Source organism: Mastigoproctus giganteus, chromosome 3 (genome assembly GCF_048544385.1).
Source record: "Mastigoproctus giganteus isolate SK-2022 chromosome 3, ASM4854438v1, whole genome shotgun sequence".
NCBI classification, from domain to species: Eukaryota; Metazoa; Arthropoda; class Arachnida; order Uropygi; family Thelyphonidae; genus Mastigoproctus; species Mastigoproctus giganteus.
The window spans coordinates 207159952-207185517 of NC_143577.1; the positions used below are offsets into that span (position 1 = coordinate 207159952).

General features: G+C 36.3%; 1 protein-coding gene across 1 annotated transcript in view; it reads left to right on the forward strand.

Moving 5' to 3' along the window:
* The window catches only part of LOC150088631 (uncharacterized), a 178780-nt gene that overhangs the window by 26046 nt on the left and 127168 nt on the right, over positions 1-25566 (forward strand). Inside the window, exons 5-6 of the mRNA XM_090370272.1 lie at positions 5568-5645; positions 16022-16115. Coding sequence (XP_090226398.1) covers positions 5568-5645; positions 16022-16115 — 172 coding nt within the window. The remainder of the gene's footprint in view (positions 1-5567; positions 5646-16021; positions 16116-25566) is intronic.

The window sequence follows — 25566 nt, forward strand, 5'->3', positions numbered from 1 at the left end:
AGCATCAGATTATGCACTAATCATTCATGCTGCTTGCCTATCACAATGGACAGCACTCTGGCACTCTCAGACTAATAATAAACTCTTTCAGTTTAAACAAGACCCGAAAATTTGGCGCTCCAGTGTCCGTACGTCGAGACGAGAAGAAGTAGTCCTCTCAAGGGCAAGAATAGGACATACACATCTGACCCACCTTCATTTACCGAGAGAAGATGATCCACCACAATGTACACATTGTTCTAACAATTTGACTGTAAAACATATTCTTATTGTCTGCTCCTATTATAAACAAGCTAGAACTTCATCCTTGATCTCACTGGTTAATCTACATAAACCAATTACTCTTGAAAACCTGATTGGTGATAAGGCTAATATTTCTGAATTTTTTGACTTTCTCAGGCAAACTGGGCTTTTTAATTATTTCTGATTTATGGAAAACTCATGTTTTAATATAAGTGAATAGGCACATTATAGCCTTAGCAGCTTATGTGCCATTAAGCCTCCATAACAACAACAACAACAACTTAGTATTAAAACCTCCTAAGTCATTTCAATTAATTAATTTTTACAGGAGACAAAAAAAAAAATAAACATCTCAGTAATACACAATTTTTTTTCACTGTTGGGCAATCAATCTAAAAAGAGATTAGATAATGCTGTTAGCAATATGAATAGATATTGTCTACTGTCTTGATAAGGTTGTTGTAGATTGTGAAATTATTAACTACTAGCTTTTCTTGTAATAGATAGCAGTAGATTTTAGCACTGAGCATAGCAATGCCGTTTGGAGGAACGGCATTCATATGCCGTTCCTCCAAACGGCATTGCATAGTATACATATATATGTATACTATGCAATGCCGTTCATTAGTATACATATATTTAGTTTCATAGTATACATATATTTAGCTAATTCTTTATCTTTATTATTATCCTCATGAGTTCTGTTTTTGCTCTGAATTTGAATATTACAATCTATTTCTGAAGTGTTCCCCATCTTATGGCTTACAAATAAATTGCACTGATCTTCTTTTGTCATGTATCCTAAGTTCCTGCGATAAAATTCTTTGTGCAAGACTTTTATTGAAAGAATTTTCACCTTATTTTCCTTGCTGAATCTTATGTATTCTTTGTATAAACCAGATTTGGACTGCCAAATCTAAGTACAATTTGCTTGAAGAAGCCCTGCAATAATGAGACTCCATCTTTGGTAATTGGTTAAAAAAATTTTAAGATTATTATTTTTTTCAGCTTTAAGTCTTGCCTTTCTTTTATCTCTCAAATGGATCTGAATAGATAGTTCTGGTTCATTATGAGATACCCAGTTGTGCAAAGGCTATGTACAAAGCTTTAATGTGTTTGTAAACATTTTTTGACAGAGTTGAATTTGTATTTCATCTTTCTTAAGATGACAAAAAAAAAGTTAATTTGCAATGTGAAATCTCATTGATTTGGTTTTTCTTATCTTTAGCCAGAACAGGGTTAACAAAACTTGCAACACAAACTTTCCTTTGATTCCAGCCAGCTTGTTCCAAAAATCTCTCTTCCTCAGTAAACTTCCTGCACTGGATTTTTGTAGGTTCAGAACTTTGCTTGCAATTACAGAAGAGTTTCAGTTTTTGCTTGATCATAGACCCATTTTCCTTGGTCATTTTTTTTAGGCCATAATATATTTCTCTTTTTTGCCCTTTTATTCTGTTTTCTTCACCAGTCCAAGACTTTATATTCATTCCCTGTAGTATTTTTTTTCTCTTACAACTTCGCCAGCATTAGTGGTCATCCATTTTGGTCTAGGCTTGGAACAGCCATGCTTTAATAGTGTAAAAAGGTGCAGAGTTTCTAGAATTGCTGCTTTGAATAAACTCTAAATTTCTGATTTGTGCTTATTAGATTAACAAACTGTTTCCATTGAACAGTATTTAAATAATGCTCAAGTCCATCTTCATTTTCCTTTCAATAATTAAATCTCTTCCCTTTAGTTACTTCTTTGGATATGTCTCAGATTAATATATTATGATCATTATCTGCTAAGTTCCTTAATGTAAAAGTATTCATTATCAGTTGAATCCTTAGTAAAAAAATGAGGTCAGGAATATTGTTATCTTGATATAAGAAGCAGTTATCGAATTGATCAAGAAATATACTGTTGGTATTTGAATCACCCACCTACAAGTATACCTAAAAGGTGAAACTGCTGAGATATTATTAAGTCAGTCTAGTCTCAAAAAGCAGTAAATGAGTTTCCTGATACTCTGTTTTTTTTTACCTGTCTTTTCTGTACACCTTGCATTTGCCTGCAGTGTTAATTCTACATCCAGTATATCAAATAACACTGTGCTTCTAATATTCCTGGCATTTGTTGATTAAATTAGTACTTCAAATTCATTGAATTTATTAACTGTACCCCTGGAATTACTATGAGCATGTGAGAGTGTCTTGTCATGTTCTTTGTAACTACAAAGAATATGAAATCACATCTCATGCAGTTTCTTCTAACAGTACTTTTACGAGGAATTTTCTGTTTGGCTATTAGGTTACTTTTATTACCCAATCAGTAATAGAACTCCTGAAAGTGCTTGTCAGTTGTCTGGTAGTTCCCCATTGCTTTCCTATAGTCTTTCATAGTCTTACAGCCACTTGCAGTTGTTAAGCTTTAAGAACATAAGTTACTTTGTGCTCTAATACAGTGGTTAATTTGTTAAGTTTCTGGCCGTAACACTCCTTATTGTGTCTGGATGAGACCTAGTCACTTGACATTATTTTATAACTAAATGTAGACCTCAGATCTACTGTATGTTTATTATCATGAGTACCTGCATGTAAATATAGAATCATTTTAAATGACAGAGAATGTCTTATTTTCTCCGATAAGGCTAAGAGGCCATCATTAATTAATTTAGATATTATTTTACAAATATACAACTAATGCAGAAATTTATAATTTCTGATGAGATATTAAAATTTTTTATCTAAGAATTTTATTTTCTTTACCATGTATACTGCCGTACAGTTTTCTTAAATGTGCAAAACATTTTCCTGAGTTTTATCATTACACTAATTCAGATTCTTTCTGTGTGTAAATAAAACTAATAGTTTTCTTTGTGCTTATAAATGCTTGAGATCACTTTTTCTCTAGTATCCACCTGCCATCGGCACGCTTTAATAAAATAAAATAAAGAACCCATTTGTTGGCAGAACAATTTAAAAAGTCTTGCTTTCATAAAATGTCAGCAGGTGACATTTTATGAAATTTATAAATTTTATTGCTGAATCAAGAAAACCTCTGACCAAAGAGTTTGGGCCACTAATACTTCTCTATAAATGAAACAATGCTTGGAAATTGCATGTGGAAAATATTCCATTTAGTGCTCCTCTATACAAAAACAAATACATGGTTATCCAACTGCAAGCCATGTTTTTTCAAAGGTTGACAAATTGAATTACAAACAAATAATATCAACCTAGTTTGCTAATAGCTATATATAGAAGGAGGATAAGCCCAACATGTATAATGACTCTAATAGCTTTCAGAGCTTGAGGCTTTTGCCCTAGACTTAACTGGTTTTTTTCACTGTAAATTTCAATATCACAAACCATTTGTAATACTGAAATTAACATTGCATAAAATTAGTTCACAAAGAAACATTTAAATAATAAAATCTCTGGATAAAATCTTCGGATTTGTGATCTAGAATTTTGTGAAACTGAATCAGGTAATACATAAATATTTTAAATATTAAATTCAAATTTAATATTTTAAATTTTAAATTCAAATTGAGGAAAGACAGATGTAGGATAGACGTGCGGAAATTTGCCTTTAGCCAGCGGGTGGTTGGTTGGTGGAACAGACTTCCATCCCTTGTGGTGGAGGTTGATAGCCTAAATAAGTTTAAGGCTCAGCTGGACAGGTATTTGGAACGAACAGAGGGGTGAAGTGGAAGTGGGGTTTTTTTTTTTTTTTTTTTTTTTTGGCTGATGCTGCATAAGCTTGCTTTCTTGCATCAAATGCCTCTACTAATGCTAATGCTAATAGAGTTAGAGGATATTGTTCCCCAAAAAAGTAACAACAAACTTTTTGAAAAGATCATTCCATGAATTTTTCCTTGATTTTTGACAGTAATTTCACTCTAACCTTGGACAATCAAATTTAAATAAAAATATATTACTATTTAAAAGCATTTAAGTACAAATTGTTTATTTTTACAAAAGAAGGATTAATAGAGCTTCACTAATAATACATGATTCCACAGTTCAAGTACCACCTTGAATTTTTGTGGTTGCTCCATGATAATCTTCCTCTGCAATCCTTTTACAGATGCATCAATATAAAAAAAAAAAAAAAAAAGAGTGATGATTCTCCAGTATTTAATACTGCATTTAAAATCAAATGATTGGATAAACAGTTAGGGTTGAAAAGATATTAATTGGAGATCAGTAGGGTGATTTATTGAATGAAAAAGTGAACCATCTAGGTACTGGTCTAGATCAGCATTTCTCAAACTGTGTTCCATGAGATGTGAACAAGTGTTCCATGAAAAATCATAATTAATAATTAAAAAAAATAAAAAAAATAAATTTTGCATATTTGTAGCATACACCACTTTTGTATCATTATAATATTTAACATAATTTTTTTTCCAGTTATTAATATACTGGCATAGAATAATAATAAAATAGACCGCAGAACACTTTATTTTGGCGGGCTTTGCATAGAGGTATCGACACCTACGAAAAAGTAGCAAACCGATATCTAGTATGCCGTTCGTATGTGATTTAGACTGGAGTACACGGGTTGAAGGAGAGGAGGAAGCAAACTGATATCATAACTAAACTCACTTCCTTGTATAAATTTTTTTTGATAATTATTAGTATTTCGAAGTATTATTTTTAAAATATGTGACCATAGATTTGTGTTTGAAAAATGGAACTTTAAAATGAGAACCAAAGTACTTCTAGTAGTGCAACTGTGGTTGATGAAAACGAACACAATATTGTCACACTTCAAAGTGAGTATGAACAATCACAGCCTTTTGTTCCCCAGAAATCCAAAGTGAAAAAACAGGAACCAACTAATAAAAGACCAAAACGAAAGTATGACAGTTATTTCAATTTTGGCTTTACATGTGTTGGAAATAAAGATGCTCCTGGTGCACAATGCATCATATGTAATAATATATTAGCAACAGTTCTTTGGCTCTCGCCAAACTTGTGTTCTGTGAATATGTTGTGAGATGAAAAGTGTTCCGTGACTAAAACAATTTGAGAAACGCCGGTCTAGATAATACTTTTGGTTGAAATTAAATTTTAAATTTATGAAAATTTTGATAAATTTAATAAATTTATCAATATTTTAGCAAGATTTATAAGCAAAAAAAATGTTATTTTTGGTTAAAATTAGAATAGTTTAATATAGATTTGTATGTTTTCATTATGTTAATGATATATTTGTTTAATAAAGTAATTATACAACTATATACTAAATTTTCAGCTGTAAAAAAAATTATATGTTATAATCTTATATTGCCATTTGTACTGTATCATTATAAACTAACTTAATACAAAAATAGACATCTTGTTCAGTGGCTGAGGCTTGGACATAATTTACGAACTGTTGTTATGGCAGTTGCTTCAATTTCTAGAATCAGGTACAGTAAAGTAAATATACTTGTGTTACATTGTTTGTTAATTCATGCTAATCTCATAGTTTTTCTATTGAATATTTCTATTCCTATTAGCATTGGCATATGATGCAAAAAAGAAAGCTTACGTAGTATCAGCCAAAAAAAAAAAAAAAAAACCATTTCACACATCCATTCCCTCTAAACATTTGTCCAGTTCCTTCTTGAATTTATTTAAGCTATAGACTTCCACAATGACATATGGAAGTTTGTTCTAGCAATCAACAACCTGCTGGCTAAAGGAAAAAATTTCCATGCAGTTATTCTATAATTGTCTTTCCTCAATTTGAATTTATGCACCCTCAGGTTCGTAACCTGAGCAAGAGGAAGAATCCCATCAGAATTGAGCCAGCTCAACCCATTCAAAGCCTTATACACCTCAATAAGATCACCTCACAGGTGCCTAGTCTTCAGACGATGCAATTTGCAGAACTTAGCCTTTCTTGGTAAGACTACCCCTTTGTTCCCCTCACCAATCTTGTTTCCCTTCTCTGTACTTGTTCAAGCAACTCTACATCCTTCCTAAAATTAGGGTCTCCACACCTTTATGCAGTACTCAAGCATGGCCTGACCATTGCCTTATACAAAGGAATAATCACTTCCTTTCCCTACTAGCAAAATTTCTGTATATCATTGACAATACCCCATGACCTGTCTACACTGCTCAGAAAATTTCATATCTGACTGCACGATTCCTCCCAATTATTCCTTAAAAGTTCCATACAAAATAAAATTCTGACCTCATCTGCATATCCAAAAAAAAGTATAATATTACTTTCAGTTAGTTCTATGGTTGCTTGTCCCTACAACAGCAAGCACTATAATTTAGCAGTACAATTTTAAATTCTTTGCTTATATGAGAGCTCTTGAGTTTCGGTTGAAAACTTCTAAAAAAATTTTTTTAAATGATTGTTTCTAGACACCTTAAAAATTATTTTTCTATCATGTTGTATCTGTATTATGAAAGTTTATTTAAAGATTATTAATGCTATCTGAAATATATTCAGTCATAAAAGCATGAAATGCTTACTGTTTAATTTTGGGTTTTTTTAATTTCATTTTTGCTTATAAGATTTTAAACCTTTTAATAATGATCCATAGATTACATTCTAGATCTAGCATCTTTAGATGATATAAACAGGTTGAGTCTTAAATAAATGCATTAGATATAAACTGTAGGGTAGAGCTGTAGCTAACTGATTTTTGCACCCTTTATGGAGATGAGCTGTTTCAGCCCTCACCCTAGTTAAAAGAGAGCAAGAAGTTTTTGTTCCCTGTGCCTTAATGCCATTTTCACCAGCCTTCATAATATAGAGGATAAATCTTGGTTTAAAAATGTTTAATCATTATGAATTGTCAATGAAACACTTCTATCATTTTTTTATCTGGTGTCTCACCATCGCAATATCACGAATATTGCTTCCTCTGCTTGAGAAAGCTAGATTTTCTCCTTTATTATTTCTAGGATAATGTGTAGGGGAACAGTTAAGCACTGTATCAATCCTGTATGTTGCCACAAAAAATATGCAGCCTGTTTTCAGTATTGTTCTGGTTTATTAGCTACAGTAAAAGTTATATAGTGAAGTTATTTGAAACTACCTTTAAAAATGTTTATATATATCCAATATTTTAAATTAAATAAAATAAAACATAAGCCAGTAGTATGGCAATAACTGTAGAGCGAAAATTAACATAAAAATAACCCAAATAAACAAACAAACGAAAAGAAAGAATAGATATAAATAGTAGCCCAGAAACCCTTGTATAATTTCGAACATTAAATCCAATTAACAAAAACTATACAAAATTTAGGATAATGCCAATTACATATTAATTTAGCGGTACCAGTTCCGAAAGACGTGAAATATCACCAAAAGAGGGTTAAAGGAACTACCAAATGATAACAAAATCAAAATAAATTAAAATAAAATAGACTGACCATCATGCCCCATATCGACAGAGGACCACGAGGCCAATAATGGTCATGGAATCGCTGCATTTCAATCACTATACAAATCGTCGCCATGGTGAAAAGATCGAAGTACCAATTCACCCTCCCTCCTCCGATCGATCCACCAATGCAGAGGATTTGCACAGCGGTGGTCCTTATGCAGCGAAAAATTTTTGTTATCGTTTGGTAGTTCCTTTAACCGTCCATGCTCGTCCATTGCCCTCTGCTAATCCATACACTAGATGCATGTCTGCCAGCTCACAGTTCGTATATCGATGTATGCTCTTCATGCGGCGACTACTGCTTGAATGAGTAAACTAGAAATTTTCCCTCACGCGAACTGATGAATAGCACCGTGTTCCGACTTACAGTAACGTTTCCGGTTATGGGTTCCTATGCGATTCACATTCCTTCATACCTACCTCCCCTGAACGTTTGTGCCAATATTTTTGAGACTGTGTGTGTGTGTGTGTGTGTGTACATGTACTTCTCGGCACCACACACAAAAAACATCAGGTTTGGCAATAAAGTTTCCAGACGTGTGATAAAAAGAACACAAAGTAAAGGAGCTCAAAAATGGCTTTATTTTTATTCAAAGTAATCACCACCTTATTGACTCACTTATTACACCATTATAAAAGGTTCTGAAAAGAGTCGGTGAAGGCAACCAAAAAGATGATGTTCAGTCTGGCAGTTATATTTTTCTTCTTGCCTCCCTCTCTACACCCTACTAGTGTACTCTAGATTTTGATGACCTTTTTTCTTTTGAGTTACTATTAAAGAAATGCACACAATAACATAACATATGCAGTAAACCCCCTCGCTATTCGCGGGGGTTACATTCCTGAGAAATGCCGCAAATACTGAGTTATGGCTCCCATAGTAATAAAGTTGTTCTGTTCCAAAGTATGAAATATATAAGAAAAACATAGTCTAAAATTTTGTCTATGTATGTATTATATGTACCTTCATGATATGACTATGTACATAGACAGTACATAGTGAAATGCAAGCATATGGCATCGAAATGAAAATAAGAAACAATTTAATATTAAATGTAATATTTATTAGAAATTTCAAATAAATCTTTCAAACCAGCACCTTTGCTAGCTAAAAAAACTTATCCTGCCAGTGCTTCGCTAAAGTGTTGATAAAAGAGTGAACTTAACGGAATTTTATTTTCAGTTCGGTCTTCTTTCCACAGATTTAAAGCTTTTTCCATTTTTTCTAATTTAACATCACGAGTTACAGAGCAAATTTTTGAAGCAATTAGCGCGTCTTCATGGACACTACGGCAGATTTTTTCTTCAGATTTTTTTATTGATTGTACCGTTGACTCATTGATTTTATAATGTTTTGCCACTGAGGAGACACTTTCACCATTAGAAATTTTGTCTAATAACTCAATTTTATTCGCCAATGTCATCACCTTCTTTGATATTTTCACATTTCCCTTGTTATTGGTAGCCATATTTTTGTACGGGATAGCAAGAGCTTGTCCACTTCCTTCCGTTAAAACACTCGAAAAAGTCTGTTTTACACTGCAAAATGGTAGATTTATCACTTTTGTAAGCATATCAATTTATAAATTGATAAATTTATTTAATTTATAAGCATATAAATTAAATAAATTAAACAAACGGCAAAACCTTCCATGACAAGTGCATAACACATAGTGAACAAGGATTGGTGAGAAACATCCACGCTCGCGATTTTGTCACCCCTTTCCCTCCACCCACTGAGCACTGTTTTGATCAGGAAAGATAATTTTAGCCACGCCTATGTTTTTTTTTATGGCGGAAAATGTTCACGGCGCTTTAAAATTCACATTTTTTTAGGTTTCGTTTTATATTAAATCAGCGACTGCGAATAGCGGAGTTTTACTGTATACTGTATTTTGTTTATGGCAAGAGTGAAATGTTGGCAGCAGAGAAGTGTAAGAATGTTACAGTTTTGGTGTTGTCACAAGATAAGAAATTCTAATCAGACAGCTGATTTGTGCTTGTAGTTTTCTATATATATTTTTTTTTTAAATAGCATTATTTACTTTGAATTCATTATGGAAAACTGAACTATGGCTAAAGAGCACTTGAAATACTGAAAAAATGGATCCAAGGAGATTTTACTGGACGACAATGTATCTGCATACAATTCCATTTTTTTTAATATTATTTCACCAAATATGTATTAATAGTGTTATGACTTTATGCAACTGAATCACTCATTCTGATACCATGCAATTTTTTTCTCATTTTCTTGAGGGTAAAACACTGAAATTACTGAAAGGTGGTCTTTTCAAAAGATTCAAATGGAATAACTTTGAAGCATTGAAAGTACTAAGAATTGTAACACAAAATGTTCTCCTGGATTATTTCCAATAACATTTCAAGATAAGAAGAGAGATATGGTCTAAAAATTGGCAGTTGAAGAAATTCTCCTTACTTTGGAAAGAGTTGAAATAAGTACACAACAGGAGAATAATTGGAAGGAAGGGATTTGTCATTTGTTTTAGAAATTGGGTGGGTATCAGTAAATTTTCATATATATATATATATATATAAAAAAACACCAATGGAGTAAGATAGTGTAAAACGGTAACAAAACAGGTAGGAGGTAACTCTGAAAAACTACTTTTTAGCATTGATAGTGTTCAGGAAGAATTCCTCTAATATCTCTCTCTCTCTCTCTCTCTCTCAAGGAGAACTAAAGAAGGCATTGAGTATGACATTTATATATGATATATATAATAATGATATATAAGTAGTTTCATCAGATCATAATGCAAGAGTTTAAGGAAAATTTAAATTTTAGAAAAGTAAGTTTATCTTTATTAAAATACAATTGAGCCATCAGGAGTGGTGTAAGCTGGAAGTATACATAGAATTTGCAGCCAGTGGCTTTGGCAGCAGTCATTAGCATTAGTAGAGGCATATGATGCAAGAAAGCAAACTTATATAGCATCAGCCAAAAAAAAAAAAAAAAAAGCTCTTCCGATTTCACCCATCCATTCACTCCAAAAGTTTTTTCTAGTTCAGCCTTGAATTTATTTAAGCTGTCAACTTCCACAACAACAGATGGAAGTTTGTTCCAGCAATCTACCACCCACTGGCTAAAGGCAAATTTCCACACATCTGTTCTACAACTGTCTTTCCTCAATTTTAATTTATGCCCCCTCAGATGTGGAATCTGAGCAAGAAGAAGAATCCCATCAGCATTGAACCTGCTCAAACTATTCAAGGCCTTATACACCTCAATCAGATCGCCTTGCAGGGACCTAGTCTCCAGATGCTGCAATTTGCAGAACTTAAACCTATCTTGGTAACAGCAACCCTTTGTTCCCCTCACCAATCTAGTTGCCCTTCTCTGTACTCATTCTAGTAGCCCAGCATCTTTCCTGTATGCAGTACTCAAGATGTGGCCTGACCATTACCTTATACGGGGGGGGGATAATCACCTCCTTATTCCTGTTAGCAAAATTCCTATATATTAGTATTAGTAATGGCCGCATGGTGCAAGAAAGCCTATGGCTTTCTTGCACCATGCGGCCATTACTAATACTAATATATAGGAATTTTGCTGCACCAGCCAAAAAAAAAAAAAAAATCTGAACAAAACAATGATAAAAAAAAAAAATAAATAATAATAATTAATATAAAAAAAAGGAAATTAAACCTATCATCCTATGCGCTTCCCTTACCCGAAAGTACTATCCAGATGACCTTTGAATTTCCCCAAACTGTCGGCCTCTACCACCCATGAAGGCAACTTATTCCAGTAATTTATAACTCGCTGGCTAAAATAAAATTTCCTGCAGTCCAACTAAACATTTCCCCCCCGTAACTTGAATTTATGTCTCCTAGTTCTAGCATCATTTATAAGACCCCATGAGCTACTCTTGCAACCTGTCTGCACTTCTGAAAACTTCATATCTGACTGCACAGTTGTCCCCAGGTCCTTTTCATTCCCCACTACCCTGAGTGTAGTACCACACAGTTGGTATGTTACTCTGGGGTTACTGCTACCCATATGCAGTACCTTATTTTGTAAATGTTAAACTTCAGTTGCCACCTCTCAGCCCATCTGCTCAACTTTTCTAATAGCAGTAGCGTACCGTCCTTACTGTCATTAATAACCCTACCAACCTTTGTATCATCTGCAAACTTTGACATTAAGCCTGTTATACCTTCATCGATAATCCAGAAGACTCGACTACCATTTAGACAGGAAGCAAGTTTCCTACACTCTGACTTTCAGAAAATTTTAAACGATGATCTAAACAAGGGAAAGAGGAAAGAAATCATGAGATTATCTCATTTGCATTCTTGAATTAACAAACGTTATGAAGCTTCGGACAGCCATTGGCAAAACTAGAATAGAGACCATCACAAAATTATTATTTGTGGACAACTAACATGAATTGTGCACTTTGAAAGTTGGTGAGAAAAATATTAAGAGTGCTAGATATGTGATTATTGTGGTTTGGTATTCTAGTAGGCAAGTTGTGTGAGGTCATTTCTAGTAGGAAAACCCCTCAGCATCTTTACCATCTGAGTCTGTATACCAAAAATTGAAGCCAGGCTGGCTTCAATTTTTAGGAACATTGCACTCATTAAAGAAAATTACTTTGCTGTTAAGATGTTAAACTGGAAAAAGTCAAGTTTTAACAAAAGAAAATCAAAAGGTTCTGTGATTCATGAAGTTTGGAAAGTGATAGAGACACTTTCTCTATCACTAGGAAGACTGACAAGAAAATATAAGAATAGTCATTCCTAGCTGTTATTCCTTGGCTTCCCCCCCCCCCTTTATTCAAGTGCCTGTTGTGTGCAATGCACTTTTCACTTTACCACTGTGCACCTCTATGGCACATATTATCAAAGTAACCTGCTACAAGTTCTGGTTTTAATCTTATTGAGGCAAGTAATTTATTTTGGGCTTTTCAAGTGAAACATATGTGAACTTAAGAACATATGCCATTTAGACACACAAACACACACAGCTCATTGCCTGATTTACCTTGGCATTACTACAGAACAGTTACAAACCCAACTATTACTAATTACTGCCACCACATGTCTTCCTGCTCTTATTTCTTTTGTTATTCCACATTTATTATTGCCCAAATTATTCACTATATGATTCCTTTCGCCTCAAAGGTGGTACTAGTGCATATGTCTGTTCTGATATTCCCTGTCAGAGACTTGGCAATTTAGAATCGCCTCTCTTTGATCTCCTCTGGCTGAAAATCTCTCTACCTCATTGTCTCAAATTCATCCATTGTCTCTACCATTCTCCCAACTCCACTAATCACTTGAAGCTCTTTGACTTCCTCTCTTTGCAACTTGACTTTCTCCAGTCCAACTTTCCTAACAGTGAGGTAATTTTCCTTGGTGATTTTAATGTTCACAACCCCAGCTGGCTTCTGTTTTCTAGCCACACCGACCCAGCTGGTCAAAATGCTGAGGCTTTTGCAATTACTAATGACCTTGCACAGATTGTTCATTTACCTACAAGAATACCGGACAATCCTAATCATACAGCCAATACGCTTGATCTTTTTCTCGCAAACAACCCTTCTAAGTACACGGTCGAAGTGAGAGGTCCTTTAGGCACCTCAGATCACAACTCGGTGATTCTCTTCTCCAATGGAACCTTTATCTCATGGCTGTTCGCAACCTAATGTTGTTTGGCCTTACAAGAATGCAAAATAGGATGACCTGCGAGACTTCTTTTCTTCTTTTCCTTGGTCGGATTACTATTTCAAAACTTCTGATGTCAACGTTTGCTCAGATCGTGTCAGTGAAATTATTCTTGCAGGAATGGAATCCTTTATCCCACACTCCACTTTAAAATCTTGTCCTTTATCTAAACCTTGGTTTTCCAATAAATGTGCTAAGGCTGTTCAAGAGAAGAATGTTGCATATCGTAATTGGTTTGTTTCTAATTCTTCAGTTTCATTTTCTGCCTGCACCAAAGCTCGCAACAATTGTAAAGCAGTTATTAATCAGTCCAAACTAGAGTTTGAACAGGCTAAGAGTAGAAAACTTGCTTCTTGCCCTAATGGTAGCCGAGCATTCTGGTCTCTTGCCAAAGCTATTGGCCACAACTTTTGACCATCTCTGCTCCCACCTCTGTCCAAACCAGATGGTTCTGTTGTCACTTCAGCCAAGGATAAAGCTCACCCACTAGCATCCAATTTTTCTTCCAACTCATGTATTAATGATCTTGGTAAAACACCTCCCACCATTCCCAACACGCTCCATTCAGTGCCCCCTGTGGTCTTCCATCAAAAGGATGTCAGAAGAATTTTGACAATTCTTGATGCTAAGAAAGCTCCAGGTCCCGATGGTATTTCTCCACTTGTTCTCAAAACCTGTGCTCCTGAACTTATTCCTATTCTTTGCTGCCTTTTTTCACTTTCTTGTTCCAAAGGTGTTTTTTCCTTCTGCTTGGAAATTTGCTCATATCCGGCCAGTTCCTAAAAAGAGTGACAAATCCCTCCCATCCATTTATTGTCCCATTGCAATTACTTTTACTCTTTCTAAAGTAATGGAGAAATCAATTAACCGCCAACACTTAAACTACCTAGAAACCTTCCGTCTGATCAACGATCGCCAGTATGGATTCCGTCAGTGTCGATCCACTGGTGATATTCTGGCTTATGTTACCCATTTATGGACTAATTCAATGGAAAGGTTCGGTGAAACACAAGTAGCTGCTCTTGACATCTCAAAGGCTTTTGATCGTGTTTGGCATAAAGGTCTTCTAAACAAGCTTCCATCTTATGGTTTACCAACTGTTTTTAGTAATTGGTTATCCAGTTTTCTCTCTGATGGCTTACTGAGGGTGATGGCTTACTGAGGGTGATGGTAGATGGCTTTCTGTCTTCTGACTTCTCCACTAATGCCGGTGTCCCCCAAGGTTCAGTTCTTTCCCCCACTCTTTTCCTCTTGTATATTAATGACCTTCCATTGACTGGAAATGCTATCCATAGTTTTGCCGATGATAGCACATTGCATTCCACTTTCCATTTTGAGAAACTTTGTCCTGCTCAATCAGCTTCAACTTCTCGAAAATCTGCTACCAATTCGTTAAATGCCGATCTTCAGGTAATTCTCCAGTGGGGCAAAGACAACTTGGTTGATTTCAACCCTTCTAAAACTTAGTCTTGTCTTATATCTCGCAAAAAGGATTCTTCAGCTCCTATCTTATCTTTAGTGACACTCCAATTTCTAGGCAAAATGATATATCTCTTTTGGGGATTACCCTGACTTCTAATCTCTCTTGGCACAAGCACATTACAAACATTGCTTCCTCTGCATCTAAAAAACTTGGTTTTCTCTTTCGCTCTCGGCGTTACTTTTCTTCCAAACAGTTGCTCACTCTGTATAAATCGCAAATCCGCCCTGCCATGGAATAACCCCGCCCTGCCACATCTGGGGTGGTGCCCCCAAAACCTCTTTAGGCTTCTTGATTCCATTCAGAAGAGGGCAGTTAGGTTAATTAATGATTCATCTTTAACAAAGTCTCTCCACTCACTGTCTCATAGACGTACTGTTTCTGCTGCATGCTCGTCTACAGATACTTCCATGGATACTGTTCTTCTGAATTGGCTTCTATAATTCATGCTCTCTCTCTTTCAAAACAGTTCGAACCCGTGCCGCCACCAGCCAACATCCATTTACTGTCCAACTCCAAACTCACAGACCCAACTTTTCATCATCGTCGTTTATTCATTCAACTGCCGTTTTCTGGAACAACCTTCCTTCATACGTATTTCCTGAAAATTACAGTCTACAGAAGTTCAAGTCCAATGTCAACAAATATCTTCTTTCGTCTTCTCAACCTCCAACCCAAGCATGGTACTAAGTACTATAGGTTCTAATACCTCTCGTGTTTGGGGTTTACTTGAAAAAAAAAAAATAATAAAAAAAATCTCCTTCAGTTATTTGTAGTGGTATTGTCTTTGTATCATTTGTTGCCTACTTCATCCAAAATTTGGGTCTCTATTAAGCATTTGTTTCTTTTTAGCTTTATCTGTAATTTCTTCTATCAGTTTTCCTGTCTTATGTGATATATTTATTCCCATTAATAAACTTTTTTGAGAACTAAAAAAAAAAAAAAAAAAAAAATCCTTTTTTATTTAAAATAACTAAAAATCTACTTATCATTTAAAGTTTTCAGTTAGCATTTTTATTTAGTAATCTTTCCATGTACTTCCTTAAAAGCTGACGCCTTGATAATCCCATATTTTAAAATTCATTGAGAAAGATTATAAATCAACATATCTTTTTTATTAATATATACAAAGAACATTTTCCATTGCTAATGCTGTGGTTAGTTTACATTGTATAGTAGGTATTTATATTCATTTACTATATTAATTTTGTTTCAGCTTCCTTTGCAAAACGCTCCTACTCAATCTCTGTCAGTGGTATAAAGAGCTCCAATCTTGGTGTTCAAAACTGAAATCTGGATCCTATAGTTGGGTAATTATTGAGTTTTTAAAGAACCTTTAATTTTTGATTACAGTATAATTAAAGGAAGATAAAAGAGAATGGGCCTGTGGCACTGGTTTCCATAGTTTTTCAAAAGAAGAATACAGTAGAACCAGTGGATATGGTAACTAAATGAATTTTAACATGGTAAAGATGCTTTCGGGGTAACGAAGCCCTTCCTCAACTAAGTACATACACACAGAAATATAAACATAACATAAAATGTTAGGAATGGAATAAACTAAATAAGCAGTGCATGCTCAGATTGCTGGGAGAGCATGCACACGAACATGAGTGTTCAATCACTTACTATGTCAGATCAGGTGATTGTTGTTGGTACCCGGCGTATATATGGGATGACTGCCAGCATTTATCATGCTTTAACACTACAGACTCCAAAATTGGGTGTAGTCTTGTACCTCTACTGCGATTTAAAACTTTGTGAGAGCTGGATACGTTTAGGGACCCTAACCGTAGGTGGTGATAGTAGTGCCGAGATTGGTCAATCACCTCGCTGTTGTGGCTAGGATTGAGGTCATGTTGAGTTGACCGGAAATGCTCTGTGATTGCAGAGTGCACAGAGTCACCTAGGCGAATAAACCTATCATGTTCCACGAAGCATTCCTGCAGTCATCTGGAGCTTTTCCCCTTGTATCTGAATGAGACTCATGCCCTTCTGCTCAATCCTAATGTCTATGAACCTGTAGAGGACACTCCCATCAGGGTCTTGAGTCAAAAGTGAACAAGTTGGTTTATGAGTGGTTCATATCGGAGAAGATTTTCCAGTCCACACGTTGGCAATTACATGGTATGGGCTGCCAGCTCCTGCAATTTTATAGCCTACCAAAGGTGCATAAATCAGGTGTCCCTCTTAGGCCCATTGTCTCCTGTTGCAATTCACCAACTTACGAGCTGTCAAAACATGTCGCCCATCTCCTAACACCACCGGTGAGAAATGCAGTCCACACTGTCTCCAACGGTGAGGAGTTCCTTTGCCTCATCAAACACCTTACAGTTCCTGAAGACAAGAACATGGTATCCTTTGATGGCGTCTCCCTGTTTACCTCCACACGAGTCCAACAGTCTAACACCAGTCTAACAGAGTCTCTCCACTCGCTGTCTCATAGACGCACTGTTTCTGCTGCATGCCTCTTCTACAGATACTTCCATGGGCACTGTTCTTCTGAATTAGCTTCTATCTTTCCCGCTCTCTTTCAAAACAGTCCGAACACGTGCTGCCACCAGCCAACATCCATTTACTGTCCAACTTCAAACCCACAGAACCAACTTTTCATCTTCCTCATTTATTCATTCAACTGCCGTTTTCTGGAACAACCTTCCTTCATACGTATTTCCTGAAAATTACAATCTACAGAAGTTCAAGTCTAATGTCAACAAATATCTTCTTTCATCTTCTCAATCCCCAACCCAAGCACGGTACTAAGTACTATAGGTTCTAATACCTCTCGTGTTTGGGGTTCACATAAAAAAAAAAAAAAACAGGCCATCGTATGTATCAGACAGCTTTTAGAGAATGACCTCAGCCTATCAGATAAAACAACTCTATACAGAAGATATCTGTGCCATCCTTAACCTGTGTTTATCGGGCAGTGTTGTCACATTTGGCGAATCTCTACAAACAAATACACGGTATGGCTATGGGTGCCCCTGTCAGCTCCGGTGTTGCCAACATTGCAATGAAGGAGTTAGAGGAATGCACATTCCTGAACCCACTGGTACCAATCACCAAGTGGTGCAGATATGTAGATGATATTTTCACCATCATCCCTTGTGGTTCGGATACACCGCTATTAGAATACCTCATCTCCCTATCCCCCTTCATCCAGTTCACTTTAGAATTGGAAGTGAACAAGACCCTTTCTTTCCTGGATGTCTTAGTGAGATGGGTGGGCTCCCTCATCTGGAAACCTTGGTAAACCGGAAACTGATGTGCTGCAGGCAATTTACGAACTTCAAGAACTTCGAGTCAGCGCATGCCCTTTGTCACCTGAACAGCACTGCACGCACTCTACTCTCTTCCAGCTCAGAAAAAGCCAGGCACACCGAGGTTTCTAGGGTAAAAGCTGACCTCACCAACTGTGGCTACTCAGCATGCGTGTTGGACAAGTGCTCACAACAAGCACAAGAACTTGCAACTCGCCTCTTTCATGACAGCGAAACGGTATCTACTGCTTATATCTGATATTACCCGGGTGCCTTAGACCAGATTTATAGGATCTTATATGAGTACCGCATGAAATGCGTACAACTTCCTGGTAGAAATTTGCAATTTCTGGTCTCGAGAGTAAAAACATCCATCGCCCCTCTCTTATGCAGCAGTATTGTATACCAGATCACTTGCCACCATTGTGGCAGCTGCTGTGTGGGGGGAAAGCTCCAGACGACTGCAGGAATGCTTCGTGGAACATGATAGGTCCATTCGCCTAGGTGACTGCGCATTCTGCAATCACAAAGCATTTCTGGTCAACTCAACATGACCTCAATCCCAATTGTAATAACAAGGTGATTGACCAATCTCGGCACTACTATCACTGCCTATGGTTAGAGTCCCTAAACATATTTAGCTGTCACAAAGTTTTAAATCGCAAGAGAGATACAAAACTACACTCAATTTTGGAGTCTGTAGTGTTAAAGCACAGCAAATGCTAGCAGTCATCCCATATATGCACCAGGGTACCAACAACAATCACCTGATCTGACATAGTAAGTGATTGAGCACTCTCATGTTCCCAGCAATCTGAGCATGCACTGCTTATTTAGTTTATTCCATTCCTAAAATTTTATGTTATGTTTACATTTCTGTGTGTATATACTTAGCTGAGGAAGGGGTTCGTTACCCCGAAAGCTTCTTTACTGTATTAAAATTCATTTAGTTACCGTATCCACTGGTTCTACTGTATTGTTATTTTGTAAAGGAAGATAATTTAGGCAGTTTGGAGAGTACTTTTGATTAAAGAATAAAACAATATATTTTATTGATCTTTAATATCGCTGCAATTATCTACACTTATAATAAATTAAAACAGAAATTGTCAAAGACATTTTATTTAACGTATGTAATTAATAGCAGAATTTTTCATTTTTAGCACATTTATAGTTTTATGCTTTATAATTATTTTTTGTGATTGTTTCAGTTTTGCATTTGCATTGGCCCAATGATAGAAAATAATATGTTCACTTTTTCTTCCTCAACAGCAGTTTCTGTGCAGTCTGAATCAAATGAAGGAAACTGTTTTACTGTAACACATGTTAAAATGGAAGTTGTTTCTTTTTCTGTTATGTTGGTTAAAGTTTACTTTGATACATATGAAAGTAGATAGGCCTGGCAATTCATTATGCCAGTTTCAAAATGGTGTACTAAAGTGGAGAAGGGAGGTGTAATATAGTTTTTATCAAATGAAGGTGACAAACCAGAAAACTTACACTGCAGAATGAAGGCTATTTACAGCATTGTGTTATGGTCTAAAAAATCATGTCCATAATTGGATGAAGAATTTTTAAGATAGTTTAAGGATTTGGATGATGCTACCCATAGGCCAGGTAACAGTATTCACAGAAAGGATTGGTTTGTTTGTTATTAGGTTTTTAGGAACATTAGCAACTAAGGCCATATTGCTCCAGGAATATGCTGTGGTCATTCCCTGACCTTTCTGCATCCTCCGTATTTGGTGGGCACAGGGTCGAACCACGGTCTAATCAAGAAGTATGTGCTACACACACTGCTGCTCCTGCCCACCTGGCTACGGAGGCACCGAAGAAGAAAGGATTGGCTGATACTCTGTGTTACCAGACAGAACTAGGTGGTAGGTGACCCCCCCCCCATCACCTAGTGCAATACCATCACTTTGCTTATTGGAGGCCTGAAGTGGTGAAACCCGTGTTTAGGATATGGTTTGAGATTTTGATGGATGCAGCTATAAAACAATTTTTACAAGCCAGCTGCTGGAGAGTACACTGGATCAAACTTCACATTAATCACCTACAACAGGTATAACAGATACCTACAACAGATGGGAGCCACTGTCATGGCCATTATATCAACGAGCCAGGTATATTTGTGCAGTATACACTAAATCCAAAAATTTCATTAATTCACTCGTTTTGCTCTCTCTGCTTTTACTTTATCTACTCAATGCACTACAAATAGGCAAATTAATACAACAAAGTTATCTACAAAAAGATCAAAACCTTCCTCATTCATTTCACAAATATATGTGGTCTCATTTCCAATCTTGACGTCGATTTCCATCTATAATCTGCTAAGGTCCACTTACTTTTTCTCACAGAATCTCATTATTGGTTGCCTCGACCACCATTCAAATCAACTGTCCTGATCACTTGCTCTATGATTACTTTAAATTCAAAGGTGGTACCTCATATACTTGTGTAACTATCTCCTCTGATATTCAGAGATTTCCCAGACTCTCTTTTTTTATCTCCTCTGGCTTAAAGTCTCTTTACAATGACATTGTAGGTGGTAGATGACTTTCATCAACTGGTGAAATGCTACCAGTTTGCTTATTGGAGGCTTGAACTGCTGAAATCCATGTTTAGTCTCTAGAGCAAAGTTTCCGGCATCCCCCACCCCCCATACTTCTCCTTCAACCCATGCACAGTACTAAGTACTATAGGTTTTGATACCTTTCATGTTTGGGGTTTTCATTAAAAAAAAAAAAAAAAAAAAAATTCTGTTGAATTTGTATGTTACCTCTATCATTCTCCCAATTCCACAAATTACAAACTTTTTAAACTTCCTTTTCTTGAAATGCAATGTTCTCTAAAGAGAGAAATTTCCTTTTAATGTTCTGAACTACTGCTGTCTTCAGTTTGATCCTTAAGGCAATCACAGACATTCTCTCAGATATGTCAAGCTGTGCTTGCTATCTGGCAGTCTAAAATTCTGATGGAACTGATATTCGGGTGACACTCAAGTCAAGTGGGCCTAATTTTGGTGAAAGCCTGCGACAGCCAAATTCTCTGCTTACCATTTTCACGATGTGGGACTGTTAGTAACACTGGATATAACCCCCATGTGCAAGCCCTGAAATACTGAAATATGGCACTTAGCACACTGTAGGTAACCACCCAGGTGCGAACCAATTTAAGCAGGGGTCGAGGTGTGGTGCCCAACCCACACAGAAGAATGCCTTCCTTCTGTGTTACCAGGCAATACTAGGTTTTAGATTATTCTCATCGACCAGTGCAATACCACCACTTTGCTTATTGGAGGCTTGAAGTGGTAGAACCCATGTTTAGTCTCCAGCAAAGCTCCAGCAACTGCCCCTCACCTCTTCCTGCATGCAGTATGATTGATATCTTTTGGGGTTATGATGGACATCATGGTGAGATCCAATCTTGCTTACATTTCAAGGGTATAGCTCTAACATGGGTTTTGCAGGCCAGCTGCTAGATAGTCCACCAGACCCAACCTATTGGTAACTCTTTAGGAGGTTTCTGGATTAGCTAGTGTATAATCTCACTGCCTCTACTCTGCCAGATAGTGACTGTAAGGAGTTGGAGTAGTGTATATGCTGAAGGGACATTGTTGAGGCCACATTATGTCAAGCAGCTGGGTATATTCTTGCTTTGTGTATGCCATATCCAAATATTTCATTACATCATACAATTTGTCCTCCCTACTTTTTGTTACTACTGAATACACCCATGAATAGTCAAACTATTAGAACAAACTTCTCTGTGAAAAGATCTAAACCTCACAAAAACACTTCATCGTATATTTCACAAATATATGTGGTATCAGCTCCAAACTCAATGATGTCCATTTCCACTTACAGTCTGCCAAACTTCACATACTTTTTCTGACAGAATCCCAAATATCAGTTGATTCAGTCACTGCTCATCTCAGTTGCCCTCATTACTTGCTGTACGATTCCTTTCACTTCAAAGGTGATACTTGCGCATATGTCTACTCTGATATTCCCTGTCAGAGACTTAGTAATTTGGAATCTCCTCTTTTTAGTCTTCGCTGCCTTAAAATCTCTCTGCCACATTCTATCAAATTCATCTGTTGCCTATATCGTTCTCCCAACTCCACTAATCACTTGGAACTCTTTGAAACTTGACTTTCTCCAGTCCAACTTTTTTAACAGTGAGTTAATTTTCCTTGGTGATTTTAATGTTCACAACTCCAGCTCGCTTCCTTTTTCTGCTCATATAGACCAAGATGCTGAGGTTTTTGCAATGACCTTATACAGATTGTTCATTTTCAAACTAGAATATCAGACAATCCTAACCACACAGTCAACACACTTGATCTTTTTCTCACAAACAACTCTTCTAAGTACATGGTTGAGGTGAGTGGTCCTCTAAGCGCCTTGGATCACTACTAGGTGATGGTCTGTTCTCCAGTGGAGCCTTTCTCTCGTGGCCACTCTCAACCTCGTATTGTTTGGCATTACAATGCAAAATAGAATGATCTGCGAGATTTCTTTTCCTTGGTCGGACTACTGTTTCAAATCTTCCGATGTCAAAGTTTGTCCAGATTATGTCAGTGAAATTATTCTCGTAGGGATTGAATCCTTTATTCCATACTCCACCTTAAAATCTTGTCCTTTATATAAACTTTAGTTTTTTAATAAATTTAAAGCTGTTCAAGAGAAGAATGTTGCATATCATAATTTGTTCACAACAATCATAAAGCAGTTATTAACAAGTCCAAACTAGATTTCAAACAGGCTAAGAGTAGAAAACCTGCTTCTTTCCATATGGCAGCAGAGCATTCTCGTCTCTTGCCAGAGTCTACTGGCTTCAGCTTCTACCCATCTCTGTCAAAACAAGTTGATTTTATTGTCACTTCAGCCAAAGATAAAGCTGACCTGGTAGCATCCTATTTTTCTTTCAACTCATGTAGTGATGATCTTGGTAAACCATCTCCCACCATTTCCAGTACGCTCCATTCAGTGCCTCCTTTGGTCTAACGTCAAAGGGATATCAGAAGGATTTTGATCAATCTTGATGCTAAGAAAGCTCCAGGTCCTGATAGTATTTCTCCACTTGTTCTCAAAACCTGTCCTGCTGAACTTACTCTTGCTCTGTGTCACTTCCTTCTCTTTCTTATTTCAAAGGTCTTTTTCCTTCTTGGAAAGTTGCTCATTCCTATCCTGTTCCTAAAAAGGGTGACAAATCCCTCCCATCCAATTATTGTCCCATTGCATTTCTATTCTTTCTAAAGTAATAGAGAAATCAATTAACTGCCAACTCTTAAACTATCTAGAAACCTTCCATCTGATCAACGATTGCCAGTATGGATTCCGTCAGTGTCATTCCACTGGTGATATTCTGGCTTATGTTACCCATTTATGGACAAATTCAATGGAAAAAGATTCCATTCAAAAGAGGGAAGTTAGGTTAATTAATAACTCATCTGTAACAGTCTCCACTCTTTTTCTCATAGACATTCTGTTTCTGCTGCATGGCTTTTTTGTAGATACTTCTGTGGACACAATTCTTCCGAATTGGCTTCTATAATTCCCACTTTTTCCTCCAAAGGAATCCGAACACATGACACAACCAGTATATATCCTTTTACTGTCTAACTTCAAACTCGCAGATCCAACTTTTCTTCTTTCTCATTTATTTGTTCAACTTCCGTTTTCTGGAACAACCTTCCTTCATACATGTTTCTCGAAAATTACAATCTGCAAAAGTTCAAGTCTAATATCAACAAGTGTTCTTTCATCTTTTCATCCTTCAACCCTTGCACAGTAGTAAGTACTATAGGTTCTAATACCTCTCATGTTTGGGGATTTCATAAAAAAAAAATCTAGTTATGTGACAGACCTAGCTGGTCAAAATACTGAAGTTTTTGCAGTTATTAAATGACGGGATGTGTTTTGCTATAGCACATGTTAACAATGGAATTTGTTTTTTTATATGTTGTGTTACTAAAAGTTTACTTGTAACATATGTGATAGTAGAGAGTACTGATAATTCATTACATTAAAAAAAAATGTTCTTGTTTATACTGGCATGACCACCAAGTCAGTGGAGTTTTACAATAAACCAACCAATACAAGCATTAATCGTATTTAGCAGTCACAGGCTTGAATCACAGTCCACTTAAAGATCGTGTGCTACAGCACTCGCACTCCTGACCGCTCAGCTAAGAGGGTTTGGAAACAAACCCTCTTAGCTGAGTGATCATTTTTGAAAACAAAAATAAAAACAGCACGAGGCTGTGAATGGCCATGAGAGAGAGGGAGAGGAAGGCTCCACTGGAGAGAAGGCCTTTACCAGTGACAGTGTACTACTTTGAAGGGTTGTTTGTTGGTAAGGAAAACATAGCGTGTTGAGTATGTGGTTAAGATTGTTTGATATTCTATTAGGTAAATTAATAATCTTGTCCTTCATTCTGCAGTGGAAGTTTGCTACCTTCATTTGCAAAAAATTGTATAGCACCACTCATCTCCACCTTAGTGCCTGATATCAGGCACTAAGGTGGGTACCATAAAATGTTTTGCAAATGAAGGTAGTAAACTTCCACTGCAGAACGAAGGACAAGGTTGTTAATTTACCTAATAGAATACCAAACAATTTAACCATATACCCAACACTCTTTATGTTTTCCTCACTAGCGAACAACTCTTCAAAGTATACTGTCACTGTATACTTTGAAGAGTATACAGTGACAGTATATTCTCTCTCTCTCTCCAGTGGAGGCCCTCTCTCGCTCTCTCACTCTCTTTCTCTCTCTTTCATGGCCGTTCAAGGCTTCGTGTTGTTTTTATTTTTGTTTTCATGTTTTCAAGAATACCAGACAATCCTAATCACATGCCAAACACACTTGATCTCTTCCTGAACAAAATGCTTCAAAGTATGCAGTCAATGTTAATAGGCCTCTAGGTACTTCAGATCACAATGTGGTAATGGCCATCCTTGTCTTCACGTCATTTGGCATTATAAGAATCAAAATGGGGTTATTTAATTATGTCTGTTCTTTCTTGTTTGTATTATTATTTTAAATCTTCCAATCTTATTGTTTACTCATATTGTGTCGGTTAAATCAAAGAAGGGGAGGGAGATACCAATATGACTGTTTCACGTCTGTATATAAATTCGCTATACTTTACTATAAGGGACTAATGTGTTAATATTATTAATACTTATGAAAAAAGAAACACTAAACTACATTACAAAGACCAAAATTCCTGCTGTCCATTACTTGTTTAACCTGTAGAGGGCCATGGCCATGACAAACCTTTCACTTCGTAAGTTTGAGTTCTATTTATTGTTTATTATCTGAGTTTGAATTGTATAGGGACATCACCCATTGACACTTTGTTGGGTAACAGTTAATGACTGAAAAAAAAAAAAAAGATCCTTTTTGGAGTTAACAAAAGCTGATATTCCCTTGAAGAGGTAGTAGTTGTAAAAAAGTGGTGCTCGTTCTTTTGTGGGTGTG